Source organism: Sminthopsis crassicaudata, chromosome 4 (assembly GCF_048593235.1).
Source record: "Sminthopsis crassicaudata isolate SCR6 chromosome 4, ASM4859323v1, whole genome shotgun sequence".
In the NCBI taxonomy this organism is placed as follows: domain Eukaryota; kingdom Metazoa; phylum Chordata; class Mammalia; order Dasyuromorphia; family Dasyuridae; genus Sminthopsis; species Sminthopsis crassicaudata.
Window position 1 is genome coordinate 453,638,868 of NC_133620.1, and position 19,795 is coordinate 453,658,662.

The window sequence follows — 19,795 nt, forward strand, 5'->3', positions numbered from 1 at the left end:
GCATGCACATAAACAGCTAAATACAAATATTTATGGTGCAGATAACAGGCAACCTTGGAAGGAGAGCAAAGCACTAACTGGCACCTCCAAGAGCCCAAAAGGACCTCATGCAGAATGTGATGCTTGAGCTGAATGAATGAAGGAAGGAAACAAGCATTTATTAAGCATCTACTATGTGCCAGAGACTGTGCTAAGCACTTCACAAATATCTCTTTTTATACTTATGACAAACCTGGGAGTTGATGCTGTTGTTTCCATTCTACAGTTGAGGAAACTGAGGCAAACAGAGGCTAAAAGATTTCCCCAGGGTCACCAACTAAAAAGTATCTGAGGCTAGATTTGAACTCGGCTCTTCTTGACTGCAAGTCCAGAGCTCAGCTCAGTACCACTTATTACTTCTAGGGTGGCTTCTGGGAAGGCAGCACAGATAGATTGTAGAATGTGGGGAGTGGTGTCATGTGTGGTAAGTCTGGAAAGGCAGGATGGGGCTAGGCTGAGAAGAACTCTAAATGTAATAGAGTTTGATTTTGATCCTAGATAAGAAGCTGCTATGGTTTGTTGAGTAAGGACTTGGTCATAATTACATATTGGGAAGATTACTTTGTCAACGATGTGAAGGATTAATCTGAGAACAGTCCAGGTCAGAGCTAAGAAGGGCCTGAACAGGGATGGAGACTGTCTGTGTGGAATTAGAGATGTGGAGATGGAAATGATGAGGTTTGGGAGCTGGTTGGGTAAGAGAGTTGAAGGAGAATGCCTCCATGGTAAACATGGATCCTGGCAGGCTCTGGACTGAAAGACATTCAGAGGAGGGATAGGCTCAGGAAGGGGGGAGATGATGAGTTTTATATTGAATCAGTTAAGTTTGAGATACCTATAGGACACCTAGTTTTAATGACCAGAAGGCACATGGTTATGTGGAACTGGAACTAAAGAGAGCGGGAGAGACAGAGAGAAGGAGAGGGAGAGAGAATGGTGGTGGGGGGGGAGACATAGACTGACAGACAGCGACAGATGGCGAGACAGAGAGTGATAAGATCCGATTTGGGAGTCATCTATACAGAGATGCTAACTGGACTCATGGGAGCTAAATATATCACCATGTGAGATGGTACAGAATGAAAAGGAAAGAGGGCCAAGGACAGAGCCATGGGCTACATCCTCTATTGGATAGTATGGCATAACTGGAGTCAGCAAGTGTAGACTGAGTGGTCAGCCAGAGAAGAGGAGAGCCAAGAGAACAGTGTTGTGAAAACTCATAGAGAAGCTCTGCAGTATCTAATACTATCTAGAATTTAGAACCATGAGGATTACAAAAAGGCAATTAAGGGAACACTGGTGGCTCTGGACTCAGTTGAGTGATGAGATCAAAATCCATATTGGAGAGTGTTTAGAAGCCAGTGAGAGGTGAATTGGAAGCGGTGAGTGTAGATAACCTTTTCGAGGAATTTGGCTGAGAAGGGAAAAGAATTAATGCTGGAACTAAGAAGATCGAGGATGATAGGATCTTATGAGAGTCCTTAAGGATGAGAGACTTAAGCATAATCAGCAACGGAAGGAACCTGGTAGTTAGAAGGTGATGATAATAGGGACAATCTGCTGGAAGAAGCTGGGAGGACCAGATTCAGGATCTCTTATACGGAAGGGCTTCCTCCTCCTCATAGTCTTTAGTGAAGCAAGAGATGGCGGCAGATGGTCTCAAAGGGCTTGAAATGAGAATGGCAGAGAAGGGAGCTCATGATGAAAGGCCTTGCTTGTCTCAGTTGAGTGTATGGTGAGATTCTCAGTTGAGAGAGTGGGAGGAGAGCTCTGGTGTGGAGCGTGAGAAGAGAAGGTTGGGAGCAGCTGATGTGTCGAGTGGGACAGAAAATCAATCAGGGAGAAATGAAAGGAATGCTTTTTTCAGTCCTTCAAATGAAAGGTATTAACTGAGCTGGGCCCAGAATTAGACAGAAGGAGGGGAATAGGCTGAACTGCATTTAGGAAATCGCCCGATGATTGCAACCTCCCTGATGCAAAACCCCATCTTTCTAATACCATTATTATCCCGGCAGTGCTCCGTGATTGTGAGTCACAGAACATCTTGATCTCACAAGTTATTTTTTGGGCCCCAAGGGCAATAGAGAGCCTCATAACAGGCCTAAGTATTACCCAGCCGAGAGGGAGAGCTAACACACAAAAATTTCATCAACACTTGTAGAAGGAAACAGGGCATGGTGTTCCAGAGGAGGTCTACTCAGAATAGTGGAGCTAGCACTTCTTTCCTAGGATTATAGGATCACTTCTTCAGTGAAACATACTATAGGCAGGATAAATTGGAAATAAGCAACAGAGACTAGACTCTAGAATTAAGAGGAATTAGAAAAGGCTTTCTGAAGAAGGGAGAATTTTGACTTGGGTTGGAAGGGACCCAGGAGATGGAGAGGAAGAGGAAGCTCATTCCAGACATGGGAGACAGTCAGAGAAAATGCCTGGAGTTGAGAGATGAAGTGTCTTGTTCAAGGACCAACAAGGACTTGAACTGGGCTCCTGTTTAATTCATCACCACAGGGTCTACGGCTATTTGAAAAATAGTGGGCTTGCTTTTGTGCAGATTTATATTCATTTATATTAGTTCCAGAATCTCACACGGGTCTGTCTCTACCAGAAAGGTTGAAAATCACTATTTCAGCGGAAGAACTTTTCAAAGACAAATATCTCAAAATATTTATAGCAGCACTTTCTGTAATAACAAATGGAGATCACTGGAGGTGACCACTGTGGAATAGCTATCTGATACAATATAATGATATAGTATCATTCAGAGAAATATGGGAAGATGTATATAAACTGATACAGAGTAATGTCCACAGAGCAGGGAGGAAATGACTCCAACAGTGTAAATGGAAAAACAAAACCAATCCTATGTAAAAATGAATATTATTTCATTACAATGACCAAGCTGGGTCCTGGAGAAGAGTTGAGAAAATTCACTTTTCTCCCTTTTTTGCAGAAGTAGGACTATGGGTTAGGACTATTACATATTCTGGCAGATTAGGTTTTGCTGAATTGCTTTTTTTCCCTTTAAAAATTCTCTGTTATAAGGGAGGATGACTTGTGGAAAGGAGAGGTGGGAGAGATGTATTCATAAATAAAAGTGATAGAAAAACAAAGCTTACCAATAAAAAAACAAGAAAAAAGAAAACCACCATCTTAGAATCATTTATCACCCCAAACCATCCCCCCTGTCACCTCTGTCAGTTAAGTGATTTGTCACATAGTAAGTGTCTGAGGTGGGATCTGAAATCCATGAACCCAGGAGAGTGAGGCAGACAGAGTTGAGAGACAGAGGGGAGAAGACAGCTCTGGAGCACGCCTTAATCTGCTAAGTCAGTAACAATAAAGTTCAATGTCCCTGCTTCTTATGAGCAGTGATGTCCCTTTGGAACATGGCTAGTATTAAGGCTAACCATCCATTATTTCAAGGCTTTGAGTTATTTCTGCTCAGAGGAGCAAAGATTGAAAGCTAGAAGAAACCTCTTTTTAGAGAATAGGAAAGCTAGGCCCTGGGATCATAGATTTAGAACAGAAATGGATCCTTCCCTCCACCCCCCAGCCATCTATCTAGTCCAACTCCCTCATTTTATTGCTGAGAGTAGGAGAGAAAATGCTTTGCCCTAAATTACTTACAAGAACAGTGTCAAACTCAAACCTCCCCAGGGGCACAGCTTCACTCAGGAAACCACAAATTCACATTATCTATATTGCATTATATTTTTGTTTTGCTTAGCATTTCCCGATTACATTTTAATAAAGGGTTCCAGGCAGCAGGTTTGACACATCTACTTATAGGAAATAGCTTGGGTAGCTCTGGCCAGACTCACTCTAGACAGTGGAATACAGGCCCAGGACTGACACTTGTCAGGGTGTCCCCAAGATGCTTTTCTCCAGGTGAAATCTCAAATGAACCTCAAGGGTTTTCCTTGAATGGAAAAAGAAGGAGAAATGATAGGTGTACACCTTGAGAAACTTTCTTTTTTTTAAATTTTTTTTTATTCATTTTTCCAAATTATCCCCTCCCTCCCTCCACTCCCTCCCCCCGATGACAGGTAATCCCATATATTTTACATGTGTTACAGTAAAACCTAGATACAATATATGTGTGTAAATACCATTTTCTTGTTGTACATTAATTATTAGCTTCCGAAGGTACAAGTAACCTGGGTAGATAGACAGTAGTGCTAACAATTTACATTCACTTCCCAGTGTTCCTTCTCTGGGTGTAGTTGTTTCTGTCCATCATTGATCAACTGGAAGTGAGTTGGCTCTTCTTTATGTTGAAGATTTCCACTTCCATCAGAATACATCCTCATACAGTATTGTTGTTGAAGTGTATAGTGATCTTCTGGTTCTGCTCATTTCACTCAGCAACAGTTGATTTAAGTCTCTCCAAGCCTCTCTGTATTCCTCCTGCTGGTCATTTCTTACAGAGCAATAATATTCTATAACCTTCATATACCATAATTTACCCAACCATTCTCCAATGGATGGACATCCGTTCATCTTCCAGTTTCTAGCTACAACAAAAAGAGCTGCCACAAACATTTTGGCACATACAGGTCCCTTTCCCTTCTTTAGTATTTCTTTGGGATATAAGCCCAATAACAGCAATGCTGGGTCAAAGGGTATGCACAGTTTGATAACTTTTTGGGCATAGTTACAAATTGCTCTCCAGAATGGCTGGATTCTTTCACAACTCCACCAACAATGCATCAGTGTCCCAGTTTTCCCACATCCCCTCCAACATTCATCATTATTTGTTCCTGTCATCTTAGCCAATCTGACAAGTGTGTAATGATATCTCAGAGTTGTCTTAATTTGCATTTCTCTGATCAATAGTGATTTGGAACACTCTTTCATATGAGTGGAAATAGTTTCAATTTCATCATCTGAGAATTGTCTGAGAAACTTTATTTCTTTATTTCCCCATAGCTATTTAAATAGCTTTGAATTTAAATGTGACAGGCTTTAAATAAATTAAAATTTAAATATGACAGGCTTAAGGCTCTGAGATCCATGCATACATGTGTGTCTACATACACATATAATTTCAGCACCACAGGCCTCTTTTTTTTCCATTTTAAAAAATGAAAACTACCTATTCTTTCCATTACCTGAAGCTTAGAGTACCTAGTCAATTGTCCCAAGGGTTGGTAGAGTTTCTCCTTCACTCTCACTTTTTCCTGGTATTTCTCTGGATTTCCTTCTGACCTCTGGAGTCAGTGCGCTCCTCCTTCTCCGTTATAAGTTCATCATTTTAGAGATAAGTGGGATCTGACGTCATCTAGTCCAATCTCCTCATTTAACAGAATAGGAAACTGAGACTGAGGGAATATTCCTGAGTGGCAAATCTCAAGGCCATACATGTCAGCTCCAGAGATGGAAGGGACCACATCTGTCTGGTCTAAGCCTGCCATTTTACAATGGAAACAACCAAGGCTGGGAGATGGTTACATGCTGCCCAGAGCCTGTGATTTGAACAGTCAGGTCTTCTGCCCGAATGTAACATCCTTTAGAAAATAAGCTTCTCTGTTTCATTTTTGTCTTTGTATTCCAAGTGCCTGACATTCACTCAGTAAACAAGTATTAAGTACCTGCTATATGCCAGACTTTCCAGTCTTATGAGGGAGACCCCATGCTCTACCTGACATTCAGTAAACATTTATTAAGCACCTGCTGTATGCCAGATGTTGCACCACCCGCTGGGAATACAGAAAAAAAAAAAGCAAAGAGACAGGCCCTTTCCTCAAAGTCTTGCCAGTCTCATGAGGGAGACCCCATGCCCTGCCTGGCATTCACTCAGTATCCTGTATTAAGCACCTGCTGTGTGCTGGACTTGCCAGTATCATGAGGGGGACCCCATACCCTGCCTGACACTTAGTAAATAAGTATTAAGCACCTGCTGTGTGCCAGATATTGCACCAAGTGCTGGGAATACGAAGAAAGGCAAAGAGACAGGCCCTTTCCTCAGAATTGCCAGTCTCATGAGGGGACCCCATGCCCTGCCTGGCATTCACTCAGTATCCCATATTAAGCACCTGCTGTGTGCTGGACTTGCCAGTCTCATGAGGGGGACCCCATGCTCTGCCTGACACTCAGTAAACATTTATTAAGCACCTACTGTGTGCCAGATGTTGCACCAGGCGCTGGGAATACGAAGAAAGGCAAAGAGACAGGCCCTTTCCTCAGAATTGCCAGGCTCATGAGGGGGACCCGTGCTGACTGCCATAAGAGAGATTCCCTCCCGGAGCCGATTGATTGGCAGGAAAGGGCCGAGGGCCCAGCGTCCTTTCTGAGCCCGGCATCCTTCCTGTTGGCTCCCGCTGCCTCTGCCAGCCCAGAGGGCATCGCTCCTTGGCGGGAGCCTCCACCTGGGTCGCTTGGGGGGGAAAGCCGCTGCCTTCGGGCGCGGGACTCGGTGGGGCGGCGGGCCGTGTATGCAGGTATTCTCGGCGGCACTTCTGCAGCTTGACCACCAGGTGGTACCTGGGAGCTCCTGCAGACTGCAGGGACGAGGGGCCCAGGGATCCGGGACTGCGGCTGGAACTTGCTTTAGAGGTCTGGTCCTTAAAGAGATACCGCCCCTCTCCGGCCGAGTCCGATAAGAAAGGGGAAAGGGGAGAATCTGCGGGCACTGGCCGGCGGCTTCATGGTCCCTGCGCCCCTGGGGCTGCCGGGCCTCGCCCCCGCCGCCTTCCCCTCAGTCACAGCCCGTCGGGGCCGGGCCGGCGGCGTCACAGCGCGGAGGGCTGGGAGCCGGGATGTCAGCGGGCAGGACGCCGGCTGCGGGGAGCCAAGGGCACGCCGGCCCGGCAGGAGGGGGCAGCCACGTGCCTGGGGCACGCGTGAGCCGGCCCCGGTGGCAGACGGCGGTCCGCTCTCTCAGCCGCCGGCTGCTCCTCCACCTGCTCCGCTCCACAGCCCCTAAGAAAGTTGCAGCCGCTGAAGTTCGGGCCGGGCTGGCAGAGCCCCTTCTTCCCGGCGGCCCCCGCTCCCTCCGGGGCACGATGGGCACCCTGTGGTGAGTGAGAGGGCCGGGGCAGGGGCGGCCGGGCGGCCCATTCGCGCTGTTTGTGAAGGCTCCCAAGCATCCATTCAGGACTTCAGGTCTCAGATGTAGAGTGCGGCGTTGGGGAAGGCGTCTGCAAGGAAAGAGATTGAGGGCGAGAGAGCAGGGACTGGTGCAGGGTCTCTCCGGTGATAAGAAAAAGGAGCTTTAGCCCCAGATCGTGGTCGGGGTCGTAGCCAGCTAGTCTGACTCCCTTGTCTTACAAAATAGGAAACTGAGGCCCACGAGGTAAGTAACGGGCCCGAGACCATGTTGGAGACCTTTCCCAACCGGAGTCAAGGCCAGCCCTCGAACCCACTTGCCTTGTTCTCCACGGTTCCAGCCTTTGGGGGGGAGGGCAGGGAGATCCACCGGCTGGGGGATGACCAGGCCCGGGTCCCCAGTGCCTTATCTCCTCTGGGTTAATGGCAGGCGGTACCACGGTACATCCCGCCAATGCTGCTGATGATTCAGGCTGACTCACAACTTTGTTCTGGGAAGTGAATAACTGGGGAATGGTTTATGTTTATTGTTGCTGCCTCCATCTCCCAAGGAAGAGCAAGGAGGAAAGGGGGAGGGAGGGAAAGGGCAAATAGAGACACCAAAGCCCATTCTTTCTGCCGGGTTTGGGGGAGAGCTTGGGGGTGCCCATGGGGTGATGCATGAATGTGGCCGAAGGGACGGGGAGGAGTGGGCCACGCCACCTTGCCAGACCCCTGGGATGGACGGTCCCAGGCCCGGTGGCAATGTACTCTGCATCCTCCGAGCCCCCATTCTCAATTCCTGCTGAATCATCTGTGCCCTGATGGGACCCGATGTCCTGTCCTGACCCTTCACTCTCCCTGCATTCCCCCGTGAAGCTCCTTTCCCATTTGTGGCTGGTTTAGCAAAGGGCCAATCCAGAGGCTGTTGCTGTGTCTGCTTGGATCCCAGCAGTGCCGCCCAGTGACGGTGGGAAGTGGGGTGGCCTCCCCGGCCTGGAAGCTTTTCTCTCTGGGTCTCTGCTGCAAAACTGTGAAGCCGACAGGGAGCTAATTACAGGTCTGGGAAGGGGATCGTGGCTCCTGACTTCACAGATTCTAGTCTGAGAGCTTCAAGAGACCTCAGAAGCACACCAACCCCCACCCGCTCTCCAGAGAAAACAGACTGTGTCTCATAACATCACCACCCGACAGCCAGGAAGGAGGTCACCTAGTCCAGCCCTCTCATTTTACAGAGGAGGAAACTGAGGCCCAGGGAGGCGGAATCATCTGTGGGATTATAGGTCCAGAGCTGGGAAAATGAGCGGGTCAGAATTTAGTTGTCCAGAACTACAGCAGAAGACAGTGTGGTCCAGTGATATCAGAGGGTTTGAATATTACCTCTGTGTCATTGACAAACCATTTAAATTCTCTGGGTCTGAGTTTCTACATCTCAAGAGAAATCAATTGTTCAACAAATATTTATTAAGCACTTATTATGTGCTAGGTCCTAGGGATTCTAGTCCATTTGCTTTATTTTATGGAGGAGAAGCTGGAGGCTTCTAGAGGTGATCCTCTCTGAGGCTCAGTTTTCTTATATGTATAATGAGATTGGAATCTGCACTTATTTCTCTTCTGGTTCCAAATCTATGATGAACAGGTTAAAAAAAAAAAAAAAAAAACTATACTAGTGACATTCTGGCCACCCCTCCCTTTCCTCTACTTCTTTGCTACTTACACCAACTTCTGGTGGGAGATGCTGTTCCTGGCATTCAGAAAGCAAACTGTTGAAGAGAACAATGTCTGATTTTGGCTTCCAGGGACAACTCTAGTTGGACACTTTGGATGCAGGAAGGGGAAGTGAGGACTTGACACTTGAACCCAAATGTACAAGATCGGACTTTCTGGGCTCTGAATGAGGCTGGTCAAGAGCAGCCAGGCTGGTGGAATGCACATACTGGCCTTAAACTGGTGGTGACGCTTGGCTTCAGGGACAGGGTGGGAGCTTGGGACAAAGTGGAGGATGTCCCCACAGGGGAGATGGTTGCGTGAAAATCGGTGTCCTTGAAAATGAAAGAGTGATTAACAACAGGAGAACAACATCTACCTTAAAGGCAGTATTGTTAAGACTTAGGAACTTTGATCAACACAATGATCAATCACAGTTCCAAAGGAGTGAGAATCTCTCTCTTTCCTTCCATTCCTCTCCATCCATCTCCCCCCACCCCCCACCCACGTGGTTCTCTCCTCAGTTCTTATATATTTGTGTATGCATGTGTGTATAGATATGTATATATGTGAAAAGTCTTCAAAAAAGTCTCAAAGGCAGACACCATCCACCCACCCACCCACATACACACACACACACACACACATATATATAGATATAGATATATAGATAGAGATAGATAGATAGAGAAAGGGAGAGAGAGAGATTGAGAGAAAGAGGAAGGGAAGGAGGGAAGGAGAGAGAGAGAGACAGAGAGACAGAGAGAGACAGAGAGAGAGAGAGAGAGAGAGAGAGAGAGAGAGAGAGAGACAGAGAGAGACAGAGAGACAGAGAGAGACAGAGAGAGACAGAGAGACAGAGAGAGACAGAGAGAGACAGAGAGAGAGAGAGAGAGAGAGAGACAGAGACAGAGAGACAGAGACAGAGAGACATAGAGAGAGAGAGAAAGAGAGAAAGAGAGAGAGAGACAGAGAGAGAGAGAGAGACAAACAGACAGACAGAGAGACAGACAGAGAGAGAGAGACAGAGACAGAGAGACATAGAGAGAGAAAGAGAGAAAGAGAAAGAGAGAGACAGAGAGAGACAGAGAGAGAGAGAGAGAGAGAGAGAGAGAGAGAGAGAGAGAGAGAGAGAGAGAGAGAGAGAAGAGAGAAGAGAAGAGAGAGAGAGAGAGAGAGGGAGAGAGAGAGAGAGCACACGAGAGCTCTGCCCTCTGAGTCTGTCACCTCTTTGGAGGTGAATAGCAGGTTTCACAGATGTATATTATACACATGTATATATGCATATATACATATACACATGGCGGAGAGGGGAAGGAAGAGAATGCTGATCTGAAAATAGAACAAAATTTAATTAAAAAGAGGAAAGGTTGCAAGGCACTTGGCACCCAACCAGATGGAGGGGATGGTCTGGGCCAAGCCTTAGCCATTAACCTTGAGCAGCATGGTTTCTGGAGCAGCATGGTTTCTGAACCAGCGTTTGCTGAATTGTATTAAATTGGCCCAGGGATTTGAGGACAGACAGGGAAGTGCCCAGAGCAGAAATGAGGGCAGCCTCTCCATGAATGCTGTCCCTTCTGCCCTAACATATTGGAGTTGGTGTTGGATCTAGTTCATGATCCCTGCGTTTGTAGACAAGAAAGCATCTTTCCTCCTTCAGAGCAGAAGGGCATAGCTGACCCAAACTCTGTGGGCACTAAGGTACTTTACTGTTATATGTTGATGACTTGGACAATAAGATTATAGATTTACTGCTGGAAACCCCCTCATTTTGCAGATGAGGAAACTGAGGTCCAGAAAGACCACAGGTCACAAAGATAATGTTAAGGGTAGGATTCAAATCCAGGTCCCTGGACTTCCAATGCAGTCCCATATATAGCTTAGCCTATTTACTCTCACATCCTGGCTCTATGGTGAGCAGCATCTCATTTCTTAAGCAGTATAAGTATGGGGATTGTCCCTGATAGTCTCAGAGGTCCCACTTCAGCCCTGAGACTCTACAGAGGAGAGAAGTTGGGTGAATCATGATGTCGGGTTCTTCCGTCTTCTGCTTTCTGGGACCAAAGAGCCGATAGACACGATCAGGGTGGGTGTTTCCTTCAGGGTCTAAAGCATCCTACTCACTGTGCCAAGGCCCACAGGCTTGGGTTTCTAGCTTAACTTCAGAGCAAGCTGGGGGTAAGACATCTCTTTGAAGGAGAAAAGGCCCCTAGGCTTGAAGAGAGCTTAAAAGGACAGTATTTTTATAGAAGGGACTTCACAAGCCACTGAATCTAACCTCTTTGAGTTCTCCCCCCTTTTAAGACATGAGTTGCTGGTGCAGTGGATAGAATATTGGGCCTAGAGTTAAGAATTCAAATCCACCTTCAGATACTTACTAGTTGTGTGATCCTGGCCAAGTCAAGTCACTTCACATTGTTTGCCTCAGTTTCTTTGTCAAATGAGCTGGAAAAGGCAATGGCAAACCACTCCAGTATCTTTTCCAAGAAAGCCCCAAATGGGATCACAGACTCTGATGTGACCGAAAAAAGTCTTTTCTCTCCTCAGTATTTCTCCTCACATCCCTACCTCTTTTCCCCTCCCAGTCCTTTTTAAGAACTAAAAATAAAAAACAAAATTAGCATCACAGTGACATATATGCCATGTGTCATACTGGTGGACTTTCCACCTCTGCTATGCTTTAGGCTGGTATGGAATGTCTTCTCATTATCTTTTTCTTTGGAATCATGTTTACTCTTTGTAATTTTGTAACAATCACTTTTGATTATGTGTTTTTGTGTGTGTTCCCTTTTACATTATTGTAGTCATTATATATAGGGTGTTTTTTTTTTTTGTTTTGTTTTATTCTGCTTGCTTCCTATAATGTCCGGGCTAGCTTTCTGGAGGGCCTCAGGATCAGAGTCAGGATCAGTCAAAGAACTTGGTCTTTAGGAGAAGTGAAGGAGGCAGGCAAGCTGCCACGTGACTCATCAAAGATGAATCCTGGACTCTGGAGTCTGGAGCCTGAAGTCCTCTCTCCTCAGGGAGCTGTGCCTTTCTCCCTCAGCCCTCCAATCCTTGCCTCTGATTACCTCATCACAACACATTCAGCAAACTCCAATCATGAGGAGAGCCATCACATCACCATATGTTTATAGAACCATTATCACACCTTGAGTAGGTAATTAGCCTTAAATGCTCTATCATAAATTCAAACACCTTTTCAGAGTTCCAGCCTCCTTCAGCTTCCCTCCGCACTAGTACATGTAACTCTTTATAGGTTTCTCTGTATTCATATCTGTCATTTTTTACAACATAGTAACATTTACATTTATGTACCACAGTTTGTTTAGCCATTTCCAAATTGATGAATATCTACTTTGTTTCCAAATCTTATCACAAAAAGTAAATATTTTGGCAAGTATGGGGATTTTTTTTTCTTATTAATGACTTTGCTCTGAGCACAGATATTTCAGTCACTTTATTCGCATGATTCTAACTTGCTTTCCAAAATAGTTGTGCGGATTCACAGCTCCACCAATAATGTACTAGTGTGCCTAGCTTACCACAGCCCCTCTGACATTCAACGTCTTTGCTAATTTGCCAGGAATGAGTTGAAATCTTAGGCTAACTCATCCCCTTTCCCCCCTTTTCTTTTGTAGATGAGATTGAGACCCAGGAAGGTTTAGTGACCTTATGGGTTATCAGCAGCAGCAGAGCTGGATTAAAATTCAGATCTTCTCACTCCAGAACCATTCTTCCTAACTCTAGGATTCTGCCTCCCCTATTTCACCCCTTGTAAAAGAAGGACCTCTTTTCAAGAGCATAGTATAATGGAAAGGAGGAGTCTGGTCACAGGTCAGCCCCCAGCCTCTTAATACCTGTGTGATATTTAGTATGTCACTTAACTTTGGGTCTCAAGTTTCCTCCTTTGTAAATTTGAAGGCAGAGGAGGAAGCAGAGTATAACAACTTTTAAGGTACCTTTCAGCTCTTAATAAGTGAACCTGGATGATACAGCATAAGAACAGAAAGGTCATGGTAAATGCTACTCTTCACACTAAGTGAATAAATGCTTTCGTAGACCTCCCCTTCTCCCCTCCCCCCCCCTCTCGCGCAAAGGTGTTGGTCTTTAACAACCATTGTTGACTGTCCCTTTTCCTGGCTTTTTGTTTCTCTCTGTTCTCCGTGGTAGTTTTGAAATAGGAGGCCTATATCAATGGCAGGGGGTGGACAGCAAGGGATTGAGAAAATGAACAAATTGTCAGCCCCAAGGAGAGGAATTGCTGCATTTTCTCGAAAACTGCCAGAGGAGGAAGTGAATGAGCTAGGTTTGACATAACGCATGCAAATGCGCATGGCTTCTAGATGGATAAATTTGTGGTCTCTCTCACTGTTCCATACTCCTTGGGAGAAACCTCAGGGTATGAAACACTGGCAAAGGTTGCCTCTGAATAAGTCAGCCTCATCCCTGGGGACTGGGGAAAAAATGGCCAAGTAGACAAGTGATGCAGAGGAAGCTGTACTGGATTGGGGGGTAGGAGGCCCAGGTTCAAATCCTGCTTCAGCTACTTGCTAACTGTGTGACCCTGTACACCTCGAGATCTTTTATAAAGTGAGGGAGGTGACTTCCTTCACATTCGGAAATATCTACTCCTGTGAGTGATGACAAATAAGGTTGGGCTCATGCTTTTGCTGTAGAAGAAATCGTATACTGTTTGGGGGTTGGAAGGCACGAGTTCAAATTCAGTTCTGCTACTTGCTGTGGTAATGTTGGGCCTGTTTCCTCTGGCAAATGAGATGGCTGGCCTACATAAGCTTCCAGACCTTTTTTCTGTTCCAAATCTATGCTCCTGTGTTTGCCTGGGGGGAGAGGGGGTGCTGGGGGGAAGGGTTTGGGGAAGATATGCCCATATTCTGTAAGGGGCTCTGCTTTGGGGGCAAGTATAAAGGAGAGAGGTTTCCCTGCCTTCCCCTTCTATTCTTCCTCCCCTTTCTCCCGTGGGTGTCTCCCTCCTTTCCTCACTCAGTCTCCTCTAGGAGATTGTTTGGTCCCTTTCCCATAGTGTCTCTATTTCTGGAGCTGCTCCTAGGAGATGCACTTCCCCCCTTCCTGCCAACACTCCAGGTGCTGTTGGAGGGATTTTTTTTGTTGTCTGCCTTGCTATTTCTCATCTTCTCTGCAAGCCAAGGCTGGGTAGGATGGGGGCAAAGGGGTGGGGCTAAAGGCTGGAGACTGGAGACAGGGGAGGCAAGGAAGCTGGAAGGACTCTCTGAGTCACCCTGTGGTTAAGAAAAACAACCAATAAGGTTCATTTTAGGCTTCCCACTTCTCCAGCTGGATTTGATCTATGAGCTCACAGCTCCCACAGGGTATGACCAGCTCCTCTGGCCACTAGGTTAGCTCAAGGGCCATTTAGCTTAGATCCCACTCCTCTTATTCTGGCTGGATTTGGGGCTTCTTGGACCAAGATGAGACCCACCTACTATCATTTGAGAATCCTTTTCTTCAAAAAAATTTAAAAATTATAATCTTACAATCAAGAAACACAGATATTTTAAGATACAAAGAACAGGGGGAAACGTTATAAAACTGTGAACTTCTGTCACATATTGTATGTTTAAAGCAATATATACTAAAGGGTATTTCTCTTCCAAAGACAGTCTTATTTGACCCACTGAGATCTAACCTAGAATGCTGTCCCTTCTCATCTCCTAAAAGCTACCCTTCTTTCCTCTTTCCACTCTTAATCAGCAAGCATTAAGTGCCTGTCATGTGTCAGTATCCTTGGGGATGCCTTCTAAAAGAACATATTGGTTCTCTACCAGATAAATGAACAATAATAGTGAAGGGGGTGGGCTAGAAGAGCTAACAAGCTGGAGAAAGAAGAAAGGCACTCTGAGCCGTAGAATTTGGAGCAGATTGGAGTTGTGTACCATTCCTCAATCAACGAACATATATACAAACCTGAGACAGCTTGTTGGCCCAATGGATTGAGTGCTGGGCTTGAAGTCAGGAAGACTTGAATTCAAATTCTGTTCAGACATTTAGTAGCTGTGCCTGACAGAGATGTATGACCTTGGGCAAGTCCCATAATCTGTTTTCGTTAATCCTCTGGAGAAGGAAATGGCGAAGCACTCCAGAGTCATGCCTAGAGAAACCCCATAGAAACCCCATAGACTATGGTTTTCTCTTAAAGAGTTGAGTCAACAACAACCCTTTATGTGAACCACTAGCAAAAAGAAAGTGATTCCTGCCCTCAGGGCTTACATTCACCCTGAGATGTAGATCTAGAGAGAACCTTGGAATGGAGAAAGGAAAAGGCTGTAAGCATTTTAAGAGTCTGTTTGTTGTGTGACAGGCGCTAGGCTAAGCACCTTACAATTATCTAGGTCGACTTCAAACTCCCTGGAGCTAGGTGCTATTATTAACCCCATTTTACAGTTGAGGAAACTGAGGAACTGGAGATGAAGTACCTTGACCAAGATCATCGTATTTGAGGGATGGATCTGAACTCATCCTAGCTACCTGGATTCTGGCCCAGGTTGTAACTCATTGAATAACTTCATCGGAGTTTCCACTTCTGTAAAATGGGGTAAATGTTATCTGCCCTTATCTACTTTATAGAAGTGTTGTAAGGAGCAAATGGGATATCTGCTAATCTTAAAGTACTATATAAATACTAATTACTATGGTTTTTTTTTTTGTTTGTTTTGTTTTTGTCATATTATCTCCCAAATACTTAGCAGGAAATACTACATGTATAGTATCTCCTGGCGTATAGCGGGTACTTAATAAATGCTTGCTGATTGGATAATTGGGTATAAGAGGAGGCTATGGAGTGATTAAGTTTTTTGTTTTTGTTTTTGTTTTGTTTTAACCCTTACCTGTGATTTCTTTGGTTTAGGGCAGAAATTTCCTCCACCATTTTAGACTGGCAATTTCCCTGCAGCATTTTATTGAGCTGTCTGGACACTCTAAGTTTACCCGAGATCATTCAGAGACAGGCCTTGCTTAAATCCAGTTTTTCCTGGCTTGGAGGCCAGCTCCCTGTCCCCTCTCTGGGAGGGTTAAGGCAGAAGGGTCTTTTGGGGAGCATCTATATCGAGATCTATCCGCCCTCTTAAATGGGCACCTGGCGCCCCAGCCTTTCACCCCCAGAAAGGGTGAGGCTGGAATTACTGCAGACTTGCCCTTCTGGGGTACAGCGTCCTGTGTAAATCCACCCGGAGCCCTTAGTTCTCGGGAGGGAAACCTCACTTGCCCCCATTGTCTCCGTGTTGAATTGATGCAGACAGCCCTCCTCTAGTTCTTCCTCCCAGAACCCAGTGTGGAGGCCCGGGAGGGCCGGTCAGGAGATCCCCTGGAGCTTGAACCCGCCGGGACGGCAGCTGTCCTGGCTGGATTGCCGAGCGCTCACCGTCACTTCTTGAGCAAGGGCCTTCACCTTCCCTGGCCTCAGTTTCCTCCTCTGTAAAACGAAGGGCGAGGTGGCTTCTGAGGTTTCTCCAGATTTAGGAATCGGCTCGTTTTTCTGAGCCTCAGTTTCCCCTTCTGTAAAATGAGGGCTTGTTGGGCGGCCTCCGCGGGTCCCTTCCGGCTGCAGATCTGGGACGCTGTGTCAGTCCCCGCGCTCCCGCACATCTCACCGGCTCTCCACCTCCACTGCAGGGTTTCCGAATTAAGACTTTTTTTTTTTTTTTTTTTTGGTGCACCCGTTTAGGTTGGGGGAGATTGGAGAGCCCCGGGGCTCTGCCTCTGCAGGGGGAAGCCAGCCTTCCCCTAAGCCTCTCCTCGCCCCCCAGCTCGGCAGTCAGCAGACGGTTGGCGGCGTCCCCCGGGCCCTCCAGCTGAAGAGGCTTGCCCCCCAGCCCTCCTCCTCCAACCCCCCTCCCGCTCCCCCCTCCCTCCACGGGCTGGGGGCGGGGCGAGCTTCGCTGCGATTGGCCGCCGGCCGCCGCCCCCCCCCCCCCAACGCGGTGCAGCCCCGGGGAAGTTGCCCGTCCCCGGACCAGCGGCAGTGCGCGGCGCGTCTGCTCCCGAGGAGCCGCTTCTGGAGCCCGGGGCGGCAGGGGCGCACTCGGGGCTCGCGCGGGGTCCGCGGGCCGCCCGGCCTGCCTCCGCCGCGCTCCTCCCTGCTACCTGTTTGCCGGCCTCTCCCCCGCCCCCGGCGGCAACTTCAGCTTCCCCGGCTGCTGGCCGGCCCTCCCTCCTCCCCCAGCCCGCCTCCCTCCTCCCTCCTTTGTTGTGCAATGAGGGTCGGGTTTCCGATCTGACGAGTCGAGCGAGCGCAGCGGGGCATGGAGCCGCTCAGCCACCGGGGCCTGCCGCGCCTCTCCTGGATCGACACCCTCTACAGCAGTACGTGCGGGCGCGGGGAGGGCCGGGGGAGGCCTCGGCCGAGGCCGGCACCGCGACCCCTGCGGGAGCGCGCCGGGGCGGGAAGGCTGCGGCCGAGGGGAGGAGGGCGGCGGGCCGGGCTCGGACGGGCGGGAGAGCAGGTGCTCTGCGCCCCTCTTCCCTACCTGTTGTGTAATCCAACCCCGGCGCGGACGGAAGGTGGGGAGGAGGTGGGGGGGAGGGGGCTCTGATTCGGAGTGACAGGGCCCCTCCTGGCCCCGGTACCCGCACCTGGCGGCACCTGCTCCTTGTGGTACCAGCTGCTGCTGCCCCTTTCCCTCCCTCCCCTGCTGACTGGGCTCCTGTCTTCTGAATCTTGGGGGTGGAAGTAGGGGGATGTTGGGTGAAAAGGAGTTCTAGACCTGAGGGGTTGGGCTGCGGTGTTATCTTGGGGAACAACTGGGGCTCCCATACTGAACCCCCAGCTCTGTAATCACCCTGTGCCAGTCCCTTCTCCCTCCTCCATCCCTAGCCGCCCTCCCCAGAATTCTATTTCATGGATCCACTACACCCACTCTCCACAAAATATTCCCATGGGATCATGTGACTACAGGCCTGAGGACTTGGTGGTCAGTGTCCCCACTGGGTACTGCCTGGGCCCAGCCGCCCCACCTATTCGTTTTACCGAGATGGGAGGGGGGAGGACTAAGTTCTCAGTATTTCAGACACATGTCTCCTCCCTATGTTTACTCTTCTCCCCCGAGAGAAGAGTACCCCTGCCCCCAATATTATGTACCTTAAACCAAATGGGAAAGTGGGGACAGGACCCAGAGCCACCTGGGGAAGGGAGGAGTAGGGTAGTGGCTCCCTCTGGTTCGACTTCACTGTGATCCCCTTCCTCCCATGTCCTGCCCACACATATGCTTCTGCTCTATTGTTGGGTGCAGAGATGGATGGCATCATCATGGGCTCTCTCCTGGGGCTGAGGGAAGCAGCATCTTCTGGGTGGTTTGTCAGAGTTTCTTACCTTCGGTTCATGGACCATTTCAGAAGGTCCATGAACTCGACTGGGCAACAGAAATGGCATTTTTGTTTTCACTTAGCATTTAGGGAAACTTGGCATTTCTTTTAGCTATTTTAAAAGCATTTTTCTGAGGGAGAGGCTATAGGTTTCACTAGCCTGCCATAAGGATCCATGAGAGGAAAAGAGGGTATGAGCCTCTGGGCTGGGTGTGAGGGGGAAAGAATCTGAGAGGGGGAGAAGGACCCTAAAGTCCCCAACATCAGCAGCACCATTCCTGGGTGAGAGTAAATAATGATTTTGGTCTCTGCGTCTTGTTCCCTGATTCCCTGCAGTGTCTAAGATACCCATCCTGACCTCTGCGTCCCCTTGGGCTCCTGTTCTTCAGTTTTCCCTGCTTCCTTTGCTTTCCTCCTCCTCCCGCTCTACTCCTTGATGTCTCATTCCGATTCATTTTCTCAACATCAAAGGAGCAAAGCAGGGTCCCCAGAGTGGCCATCTTGTGCCAAACCTTCTACTCCATCTGCTCTGGCCTCTTCTCCCTGGTAGTGGCCAGTACCACAATGCCATGGGATGAAGGTCAGAGCCTGTAGCCAAATGGATGTGTCTTTATACACACACACACACACACACACACACACACACACACACACACACACACACACACCTTGTAGCTAGTCAGCTCCAGTCCCCACAGGCAGGGAGAATACTGGTGATATTCCAAACACCAGTGAGGATACTGCTTCATTATTTTCTGTTAGCAATACTTCTGAATGTTTCTTACTCTTTTCACATCTAGCACTGATTACCTTTCTTGCTCCTAGATGAGAGATTTGGGGAGAGGGACTTGTCTGTGGCTTCTCGGGTACCCTGAGAACCTCTTGGAGATGTGAATTACAGTGGAAGCCAGGAGTCCAGGGTGGTCTGCATCCTTGACCTACTACTGAGTCACCTTTTATTTCCCCTATATAATATGATGATATTCTATTCTATATATACATGTGTGTGTGTGTGTGTGTGAATGATAATAATAATAGGTAACAGCCACATAGCATATAGTGCCAGGCGTTTTACTAAGTGTTTTACAAATATTATCTCAGTTGATCTTCACGATAGCCCTTAGAGGTGGGGTGTTATTTTCATTCGCATTTTGAAGTTGAGGAAAGTGACTTGCCCAGGATCTCACAACTGATAAGGGCATTAGGATAGACTCCAAACCCAACTCTCCATTCAGTATAATGCCTGCCTGCCTCTCTGGATCTCAGTGTCTTCATCTCCTAACAGAAAGGGTTGGAATAAGTCAAGAATTCTTACCCTTCTTGTGTCATGGACTCTTTTGAACAGCCTGTGTATCCCTTCTCAGAATAATGTTTACAGAATAAAGTCTGTAGGATTAGTCTCTGTCTTTATGGAAGGATTACATAAAGGAAATGCTAAGGAAATGGATTGAATTGAAGTATTTATCAAAATATTTTCTTCAAAAAAGTTCATGGACCCCCATGTTACCGTGGGAAGCTCTGGAAAGAACCTTCCTTCCTTCCTGATATGAGTGGTTAGCACTAGCAGCGAACTCTTCCTCTGTCTGCAGCTCCCCAACCCCTAGAGAGATTATTTGACTTCTCCCCCAGCCAGGGAGCAATCCTCTTCTTCCTAGTTTGACTTCCTTGGCAAGCTGGGAAT

General features: G+C 47.6%; 1 protein-coding gene across 2 annotated transcripts in view; it reads left to right on the forward strand.

The window, feature by feature from the left end:
* Positions 1 to 19,795, forward strand: part of ABR (ABR activator of RhoGEF and GTPase) — a gene marked incomplete in the record, with an annotated part of 275,581 nt that overhangs the window by 56,230 nt on the left and 199,556 nt on the right. Inside the window, 1 exon segment of one of the 2 annotated variants that reach the window (XM_074263807.1) lies at positions 16,987 to 17,115. Coding sequence (XP_074119908.1) covers positions 17,055 to 17,115 — 61 coding nt within the window. 2 annotated transcript variants of the gene reach the window in all.